Source organism: Papilio polytes, unplaced genomic scaffold, assembly GCF_000836215.1.
Source record: "Papilio polytes unplaced genomic scaffold, Ppol_1.0 DF822178.1, whole genome shotgun sequence".
Taxonomy (NCBI): Eukaryota; Metazoa; Arthropoda; class Insecta; order Lepidoptera; family Papilionidae; genus Papilio; species Papilio polytes.
Genome location: NW_013527026.1, coordinates 4,923,369 through 4,934,055, shown reverse-complemented (window position 1 = coordinate 4,934,055; position 10,687 = coordinate 4,923,369). Strand labels below are relative to the sequence as shown.

The following is a 10,687-nucleotide window of genomic DNA, read 5'->3' as shown; positions in this document are numbered from 1 at the left end:
AAAAAAAAAAAAAAAAAAAAAAACATACGGTCGAATTGAATACCTCCTTCTTTTGGGAAGTCGGTCAAAAAAACAAAAAAATCACATTGTTTTACAAAAAACATGCGTTTAAGACATTTGGATAGGATTTACGATTTAAAAATCTTTATTTTGCTTAAAAATAATTAACAATTCACTTACTTAAGGTAATTAACTAATGCTAAATATATTATTTCCATAACAATATTGCAAGCGTCCTAGAAATATAATCTATACTATTATATTAAAGCGTAAACACACACTTCTTTGTTGCCTAATGTCAGAAATTACAGCATATTTCTGAATAATTCTTTTTTGCATAAAAAGTCCTACATTTAAGTCACGCTTTATGCTATATATTTTCACGACATTAAACTTAGGGGGTAAATATTTTAGATAAAAACCCTAATGTGGGAAAGGGACCATAAGTTGCTGTCAACATCAAGGAAGCAAGGTTGCCATGGTTTGTCATCATGTCATGGCATTTTGACATTTGCAGTTGATAATTTAACAAATGTAAACAGTATAATAAAATTTTCATAATTTTACGCGGATGAAGTCGCACGGGAACAGCTAGTATAAAATATTCACTAAGATGACCTTTGACTAAACTGACGAACGACTGTTGCGATTGTCGATTGTTTCGCAACCAATTTAACTATTTAGTACGAGCTGTTGCCCGCGACTTCGTCCGCGTGGTATTAGAAAACATACGAACTATATAAATTACCAAAAGCTACGTATCACTCGGTAACCGGACATTTCTCGGGGATGAAGCTTATCACATGTGTACTCCAGACTTTGTTTTATATCTGTGCCAAATTTCAATAAGATATGTTGAACCGTTGCAGAATGATCGAGTAAACATGAAAAAACTAAATTAATGAATCCCACGGGAATGGTAAGTATTCCCGGGATAAACAATGTTATAACTGTGCCAAATTTCATAGAGATCCGTTCAGCCGTTTAGGCTACAAACGCTAACAAACATCCATCCATCCATCCATCCATCTATCCATCCATCCATCTAAACTTTCGCATTTATAATATTAGTAAGAAGTAAGATTACTTAAGTTTACCACTTTAGTTTATGTTTAAGTTTTTTTTTTATTTCATAAGGTGACAAACGAGTAAGCGGCCACCTGAATCCGCAAAAATAGCGAAGCGACCGCTGCCCATAGACGGAGGACGAGCATATTTCCCCCTGGTAAGCGTCTCTTACGCCGTCAAAAAATTGGGCCTCCGGCACCACACTCATCAGACGAAACGCGGAATTGCTTCCACTTAACGCCTGTCTTCTGTATGGTCGTGGTATTGCTGGGGGTGAGCCAGCCCATTCGTGCGAAGATGTTAAAGCGGGCTCTACCACTGTTAAAGGAAGATATTAGAAATGCATAAAATTAGCATTCAGTGGTTTACGGCCAATTGTTTATTATTGTTATTATTATCACCAGTTCAGTACATCCCTACTAAGGGGCTCAGGGCCTACCCTAAGTATGTGTCATTAGTCTTAATTTAATCCTATTATTATTACCATTATCACCTAACTGGTTATTTGCAGGAGTAATCCGGTAATAATAACGAAGTAACGGCTCGTGCCGAGGCTCCTGAGGGAGCCCTCGAGCTTAGTTACTCATAAACGAGGTTTAGACTAAGCCATCTGCGCTCGGCCACCTCATGCCCAGTGAATCTGTAAATGCCTCTTCAAGGCGAACGGTGGCCATTCAGTCACACAAAAAAATCCCGTTGGAACAAGGAAGTTATTCTGTAACTTTTCATCGCGGATTTCCACGTTTGGGTTGTTCGGAAAGTAATTTCGTTTTTTCCGTCAGAGGACTTAATTACGTTTTTTCGAAACCAACTTCACACTTAAGCCGAATAACCATTATTTGTCTTGAGATCTGATATTGTAAGGCTTGTGTGTGAAAAAGTTCTATTAATTCTACACAGTAGTTTTTGGTTGGTGCCCTTTTATTGAGGATGAAAAGCAACATTTTCGTCATATTTACTTTTTTACATCAGAAAAGGTAAAAATGCTGTTTAAGCGAGAAAAAAATTGACGGATGTGTATGGAGAAGGCGTGTTAACAGTACACCAGTGCAGGAACTGGTTTGCAAAATTTCGATCCGGCAATTTTTGATGTCGAAGATGCACCACGGTCTTGAAGGCTGGTCGAGGCTGACAAAGATGCGTTAAAGCATTAGTTGATGCAAATCGGCGAATAACCACACGAGAGATCGGCGAGAGATTAAATTTGTCGAATTCGACTGTTTATGGCCATGTCTTTATGTTATGTTCATAAACTGTCTTTCATGTTCCCAAAAAAAAAAACATAGAAAGCCATACAAGAAGGATACTTACAATTGCTATCACCAATTAACATATGCGCATGGCCAACTAGAGGTAACGCTCCTTTGAGTACAGGCGGCTCTTGATTCGGTCTTGGTTTTCTCCACAAATAAAGGAAAACAGCTATCATAAACAATATTATAAATAACATGTTTTACAAAGAAATTAAGAGTCGATTAAAAAAACTAAATCGAAGTATACATTCGTGTTAATTCCGAAATATATGGATATCCACAAATTGTTCTCTTTCTCAATAAAACTCTCACTGTATACGCTTTTCATTTATTTTAATTCCATTCATCAAATGTAAAACTAAAACGTAAAAATGGTAACGTCTGGTTCGTACGAAATACAATTAAGTAAACTCGCTAAACTTATATGTGGATTTTAAATTACGGTCTACAAAAAAACACTAACTGCGCAAAAACTGCAAAATATTAACAAAAGTTTAATTTTAAGAATTGAATATGTTTTTTTTTTTCTTTGGCTTTTACGATTTATTTTATCATTTTTTTTGTAATAAATCTGTATAAAATTAAAAGTATTTTGTAGTCAGGGAAATAAACGAGACACCTTTATTGACGAAATATGACGCGTTTCGAATGAATATAACTACTAGAACTAGCTTTCTCTTCTACGGATGAAAGGAGACTGGAGACCCAGTGGTAGAGAAGGTAAGGAGTATGAGGTTACAAGGAGAACGTTAGTTATGAATATGGAGGTACACTGGAAGAGGTAGACCTAGTATATGAATGGATTGCGTGAAAAGTGACATGATGATGAAGGGAATGATGACTGAGATGACGTATGATAGAGTTATGTGGAGGACAAAAACCTGTTGCGCCGACCCTACGGGAGTAGGATAAGAAGGAAGATTACAAGGACTAGCTTCCGCCCATGATTCTGTCCCCGTGGAATTAAAAAAACAAAAGCAAGTACCTTACATGTATTTTTAGACTATGCTCTACATCTATGAATAATTTCGTCGAGATCCGTTTGCCGTTTCGGAGATACGTATAGTAATAAACATCCATCCAAACTTCACCATTTATTATATTATGATTGTGAACATTTGTTTACAACAATTATTTCTAACAAGTAACTACTTTTTAATTGTAAACAATTTTTATTCATTTGATAATTTTTAAGTCATTTACCGTCTTGCTATTGATATATAGTGACCAGCAGCTGGTGTTAACAGAACTTCAAATTTAAATTCCAATTTTTTTAAATCCGCATTAATACGATATCTCCGTAGAATATGTGCAAGCGTAGTCTTCATTGATATCATCGAATAAGTCCGTCCTGGAAAGAAAAAAAAATGTATTTATAAAACACAAGTTTTAAATGAGAAAACATACAGTTTATGTTAGAGTATGCATCTGCAAATACAATGACTACGAACAAAGTTGCACCAGTGGTGGCGATATTGAGAAGCAAAAAGTTAACGTGGGTAGCAAAATGTGTTTGGCGTAAAACTTAGTAATTCAAAAATTCGTAGAATAAAATTTAAATAAAAGAATGGCTAGAAAGGAAGATGAAGACCGAAGAAAGTATGCATGGATTGTGTGAAAGAGAATATGCCTAAGAAGGGAGTGGATTCAGATATGACGGCTGATAGAAATGTTTGTAAGAGCAGCACATACTATGCCGACCCTCGTGGAGACAAGGGCAATTTGATGATGAAGATAAAAATTTAAAATTAAAACAAAAATTTAAAATTTACCGATGCAATTTCTTTTCCCGATACTAAACGCCATGAATGCATTGGGGTTGCTAGGCAACGTGCTTCTATCCAGCCATCGTTCCGGCCTAAAGTGGTCCGCGTCGCGGCCCCACATCGGATGCCTGTTAACCGCGTACACGCTGAGGAAACACGAATGTCCACCTTTAAGTGTGACATTTTCTGTAATCGAAGAAAAAACAAGTATAAAAACCTATTTGACTGAAACGTATGACACCTCAATTGTTAAAACTGTTAGAGTACAGGTTACGATGCAATTTACATATGTACACGCAAATTAGCATACACACGCGGAAAATTATTACTTCCTGAGCCAATTGTATAAAAAACATTCACAAGTTAAATTGTAAAATCTTCTAAAGCGATAGAAAATGCAATAGTTATTCAAACTAGTTTATATAAAGCGTAACTACTTACTAAGTTTTATATCACGATGTACATAACGTCCTAAAAAAGGCACTATCGGATAAAGTCGCATCGTCTCCTTCAAAACCGCATCCATATAAATTAATTTTGTCAAATCATCTTTTTCCACATCTCTATCAGAACCACCAAATACTTCTTGAAGTCTGAAACAAGAGTCTCGTACTTTAATAATAACATTTTAATTCACACTTATACGAAGTACGTTTGCAACTCGTCTCGGAGACTACCCTAAGTGGTGACTGGAACATAGTTAACCAGGCTGACCCACTACGGGTTGGTTTCACATAGATTTGAAAGGGAGCGGAAGGCGATGGCAGTCTGTGCCAATATGCTGGCCCGCAGATTTGCGCGATGTAGTACAGATGTGAAAATAATACTCTTGCAGGCATACTGCCAGACATTCTACACGTGGAATTTATGGGTTAAATTTACGCAACGGGCTATCAGCGCCCTCCGCGTCCAATATAACAATAGCCTTAGGATGCTGCTGGGGCTCCCCCGACACTGCAGTGCGACAGAGATGTTTGCGTATAAGTGGATTGACGGCTTTAATGCCGTACTGCGCAAACGGACGGCTTCTCTTTTACTAAGTGACAAGTCCGACTGCCAGAACATGGGACAATGGCTGTGCGAACACGTAGCCAGCCTTAGGTCATGTAGTAATTAGGTCTAGTGTATAGGATGTAAATTTTTGTCAATGTAAATATTCATTTAAAAAAAAAATAGAATTTCTTCGCAGACGTGTGCAAACATCACGATGTTTGACTTCTTCTTACTTAAGAACATATTTACTCACTCAGAATAAAGTTTGTCTTGCACTGCGGGGTAAGAACCTATCACTATCATCACGACTTGCATGACAAGTGTGATAGTATCATGTCCAGCGAAAATTAGCGTATTCACATGATCTCTGATAAATTTGTCATTCATCACTTCATCTCCAACTGTATTCTTGACATCGAATAGCACGTCGAGGAATGGTTTAAAATGGCCAGCTGCAAACATATATCTTACTAGCTGTTGCTCGCGACTTCGCGCGCGTAAAATAACAAATATAACCTATTGCTTTCGCCCATTTTTTAACCTATTACCCAAAGTATTAACTTAGTAGTAATCTAGGTAATAACAGAAATCTACCGATGCAAGATTCCAAATTTCTTAGCGCGGTAGCTTGTAAGCTGATTTTTCGGTTACCCTTATTGTTTGTGTTCGCGATATCTTCTAAACTATTAGTCCAATTTAAATATTATCAAGGACAATTTTACTCTACATTAAATTATCCTGATAACAATCGCATTTATTTGGATAAGGATTAATATTGAAACCAATAAAAGAACGCTGCAAATAGCGTAAGGTTTATAATTCATTTTGTAAACAAAAAAGTGGTTATTGTAAGAGAACCGCTAAAGATAGATATGTGCTATCGCGGACTTTTCTGTAGAGCTTTTTGAGATCTACAATTCTTTGATGTATCATTTTTATGTATCTCTAACGGTTTAGGCAGCGTAAGCCGAAAAAAGTTAAAGGTTAGTGAATTTTTAACGCCGCCGTACAGAAACACACTGTTTATTAATAGTTCCTAAACATTAGTAAATAATAAAATATGGCCTATTAGTCATAGATAAATTACCTTTCTGATGGTGAAAGAATTTATAAAATCGGTCCAGTGGTTTTTGACTTATTTCAATACATACAAAAATACAAAGTTTTCCTCTTTATAATAGTATAGAAGTATAGATTATTAATATAATCAAAATGATTCATATACAATTATAAATGGTTTTAATATTCATACCTTCATCACTATTACTATTGATTTCGTTGTCATAAACATAATTCTTTCTTTCTACAATCTGAAACAGTAACATACGTAAGTGTTATCTAAAAATATGTGTAGAAGTCGCGAACAAAAAAACGATACTTTCCTAACTTTCTCCTTTCCTGATAAATATTTCTGCCCATCCTTTCATTGTAAGATATTAATGGGTAAGGAAAGAAGAGTTAATAATACAGTTTGCCGCTTTAGGGTCTATAGTGGTCGATTTGTAGAGTAACTACATAAATGCGGAGGTCAAATTTTAGTCCTCTCTTTTCTTTTAAGTACAGGATGAGAAGGGCGAGTACTTTTTCCATAAGTGAGTTTTGTCGAGAAATATACTCTTCTGGGTGTCCATTCCTCGGGTTATTAAAATTAGGCAACGCATTTGCTATATTGTAATTTGTTGGAGATGTTTATAGATTAGTTCACTATTTCTACGAAATCATATGGCAGTTTGGGCGTTTTGTATTGCACTGGACGTGCGACACTTACTTGCAGCTAAAGCCCGCTACATATGCTTGGTTAAAACTGCCTGAACAGAGCATATGCAGCGCGTTTATACTCTACATTCCAACTTACCTTGTCTATAGTTCTGTGCATTATATCTCGATTGGTGTTTCGTATTATCCTCAGTCTGCTTCGTCTCCAGAAGAATTTGAAGTGCAGCCACAAATTTACAAATTGTTCAATGTAGCTGTTTAATATTGTAAGAAAAGCATTCTCATATTCGTTCAAAGTTTCTTTGTCGTTGGTTAAATCTAAGCCGATTGATGTTACTGTAAACAAATACATTAATAATTAAGATTTTCCAATATTGGTACTTGTATATTATAAATACTAGTTCTTCCTGTCTGCCTTTTATTGTTCAGATTCCGTAAAACTGTCAATTGCAAATGTCAAAATCATCAATTGACAACTAAGACCCTTGGCATTGGTTGAGAATTATGTATGAGTCACAATGGCAACCTTGCTTATTTGCTCCTATTGGCTTGTAGTTTTTGTCCCTTACTCGCATGACCAATGTTTTCCAATTCATTTATCCCTAAATAGAATAGCGTGAAAACATAATTCTTAGGCGTGTCGTTGGTCTTGGGTTATTTGTTAGAAAAATATGCTGCGATTGCTGATATCCTACTCAACAAAGAAATGTGTTTAAAGTTATCTCATGTAGTATTATGTTTTTTTTTTATTATTTCTAATTAGTGAACGTAACTCACAACAAATCGTTCTCATTTCATTATGTCGTATGAAATACCCGTGATCAAATTCTCCATTGTCTATATGAGTTTCGAATTCTTTTACAAAATCCCTTGCTTGTTTATTGAATACTCCCAAAAGACTTAGCAAATAATTCAGACTAAATTTTGGGTTTAACAACTTTCTATGTTCTTTCCAAGTTTCGGCTAAAACAAAACACGATTATCGTTTTATCATACTAATGAAAATTTGTAACTAATATTAATAATGTAAAAGTTTGGATGGATGTTTGTATTTTGAGAACGGCTCAACGAATGTCCATCCATCGAAGTAGCATTGATGAAATTTGGTAAAATAAAAAGGGAACTGACGTCCCTTCCCAGAGTCAATGAGTCAAGCCGATCGGTAAGACCCCAGGCGATTCGAGCGGCACGTCGCTTCACGAGATCAAAAGGAAGGGGCTGGTATTTAGGTGATGATGAGATGCGAGCAGTATTCCATATGTGGCCGAACCTATGCTTTCTATAACTGCAGACGATTGGCTGAAAGAAGCTCTTTGTGCTACACCTTTACAAATACACCAGTACAAAGTTACCGCCAAAGCCTCCCCTTTGTTCTCAATTGTCTCCGCCCATCTGTGAGTAAGGTAGGTAAGATCACCAGCTGAGCGGTGCTGACGAAAACCGTGCTGGCGATCGCTTAACAGTTAGTGTTCCTCCAGGTACATCACTAGGGTACACCTTGCTTGTTTGTCAGTTATGCTATGAAATGAATAACTTACTAGAGGCAGTTACTAATCCGTCACCGAAGCAGGAGCGCGCGATACTGTAAAACTTATGTTTTTCTAAACAAGCATTGCCAACTGTCAAACAGTCATCTGGATCCGCTAAGACTGAAAATCATTGATATAATAAAAATTAGTAGTTTATTACAATAATGCTAAACTTCGCTGCAGTATGCACTGCACTACACACAATCAGTTTTATCTAAACAGTCAGACCGTTCAGATAAATCTTACTAATCAGGGAAGTGTTCAGTTCTCAGTTTTACCTAAACACGATATCTCAACCACCCACTGTTCAGATAAAACTGCCTTTAAGTATTGCACGAACAGCCTAACCCCCTGGTGCTGGTCGCTAGGCTACCATTTTGGTGGACCTTCCGGTTGGCTAAAATAACTATATTAACTATAAAAACAAACGGCACATACTGTAATTTTTAATTCCGAATATAAATACAGTAGTAGAGTATGCAATAGACATGGCCTTTGGGGTTTCTCGTTCAATCATCTTCCAAAAGTCTGGAACAATAAATAGATTAATTAAAATAAAATTGACGATAACATATTGAAGGCAAAAAAAATTGCATAGAACCTATGAAATAACAAATTGACGAAATGCATATGCTTTACCGTGCATGTTTTTTTATATATTATAGTAGGCAAACGAGCAAGCGGCCACCTGAATCCTCCGAAATGACGAAGTAATCGCTGCTCATAGACATTCGCAATTGCACACGCGTTGCCTACCCTTAATGAACGGAGTAGGAGACGCACATAAATAGGATATTTTCACTTCATATGCGTCTCTGCCGCCGTCACAAAAACGATGTTACGAAAACGTTCTCACGGATATTCGTGATAAACCCTTAGATAGTAAGATCATGTTTTCACAAATGTGCCAAATTTCATCTAGATCTCTTAAGCTGTTCTCCAGATACCGTCATAATAATCATTCATCCATCTGTACGGACAAACGGATAAAGGGATCTCGATGAGAATTGGCATAGATGTAGAACATAGTCTGAGAGAACACAAAGGCTAATATGTTTTTCTTTTTAATTTCGCGCGGACGAAGTTGCGGGCGAAATCTAGTACAGAATACAGAATAGTTGGATAACAATATCTTACCTTTGCCGCTTCTACGGTCGTAGGATAAGGTAAGGGAGAGGGTGATCTTACCTTTGCTATCTCCAACCAACTTATGTCCATGACCAATGAAGGGCAAAGCGCCTGAAAGTATTGGTGGCTCTTCATTACTCCTAGCGGTACGTTTAGTCCATAAATATGAAACAACAGCTGTCATTAACAATATTATAAATAACATTTTTCATTAAAAACCAAACACCTTTTCAATACCTAATCTGAATTACGACTTGAATTTAAATCGACTTTAATTTCCTATTTAAGTACTTTTTTGAAGGCAAACAACCTTCATCGAATTAATTAGACATAAATCCATACCTATTACTACATTTTCAGGCTATTACAATTTTGGGTTAAATAAATTGGATTTTTTTAATGAAAATATTAGTAAATTTTTGTTAATTTACTAATATTTCCTTGAAACATTCCAACTAAGCTCTAGGCTTGTGCCAGGATATGGTTCACCACAATAGTCGAATGGCGGAATTCGAACCCTCGACCGCAAGATCGGTAGTTCGTACACCAAACCGTTAGGCTATTGGCGCTTAGTTGTCATGCGAGAATAGGAAAAATCTACGAGCCAAATATTAGCTAAGAAGCCAGATTTCCATGGTAATATGCGCCGTCCTTGCTTCACTCGTGTCTTTGAAATAATTCACTATCGAAGGCTCGTTTGCAAGAAATATAGAATCTCGTCTAATGTAGCAGAATAGTTAGTCAAGTGTCTTCTAAAATTGGCACCCGAAGTTCTAGAAAGACTAAGAACTGATCGGGCCATTGGTATCTACATATAGGAGAGTTTAAGATTTACGACTTATCAACTAACGAATCAATATTATTGGATACATAATAAAAAACATTCTAACTAAATAAACATTTGTAATCTACATAACTATATACAAAATAAAATAAAGTATTTAAAGTGCATGTAAATTTTTGTTCCTGCTGAATAATAAAGTAAAATACAAATTAAATTCAGGAAGTGGCTTCAATGTCAAATGCACAGTCCATCTATTTTGTTTATATCTATATTATTATACTAAAGCGTAAACACACACTTCTTTGTTGCCAAAGATGTCAGCAATTACAGCATATTGTTGAATAATTCATTTTTTAATAAAAAGCTCTACACTTTTTCACGCTTTAGGCTATATATTTTAACGCCATTATACTTACGGTGTAAATATTTTGGATAAAAACCTTAATGTGG

At 36.0% G+C, this 10,687-nt stretch overlaps 1 protein-coding gene across 1 annotated transcript in view; it reads right to left on the bottom strand.

The window, feature by feature from the left end:
* The window catches only part of LOC106106753 (cytochrome P450 4V2-like), an 18,271-nt gene extending 7,584 nt beyond the window's left edge, over window positions 1-10,687 (bottom strand). Inside the window, exons 1-12 of the mRNA XM_013287401.1 lie at window positions 10,654-10,687; window positions 9,514-9,593; window positions 8,764-8,853; window positions 8,335-8,445; window positions 7,574-7,759; window positions 6,936-7,132; window positions 6,333-6,390; window positions 5,334-5,532; window positions 4,529-4,680; window positions 4,094-4,273; window positions 3,525-3,672; window positions 2,380-2,468 (exon numbers count right to left, since the gene is read on the bottom strand). Of these exons, the coding sequence (XP_013142855.1) occupies window positions 2,380-2,468; window positions 3,525-3,672; window positions 4,094-4,273; window positions 4,529-4,680; window positions 5,334-5,532; window positions 6,333-6,390; window positions 6,936-7,132; window positions 7,574-7,759; window positions 8,335-8,445; window positions 8,764-8,842 (1,399 nt within the window). The 5' untranslated portion in view covers window positions 8,843-8,853; window positions 9,514-9,593; window positions 10,654-10,687. The remainder of the gene's footprint in view (window positions 1-2,379; window positions 2,469-3,524; window positions 3,673-4,093; window positions 4,274-4,528; window positions 4,681-5,333; window positions 5,533-6,332; window positions 6,391-6,935; window positions 7,133-7,573; window positions 7,760-8,334; window positions 8,446-8,763; window positions 8,854-9,513; window positions 9,594-10,653) is intronic.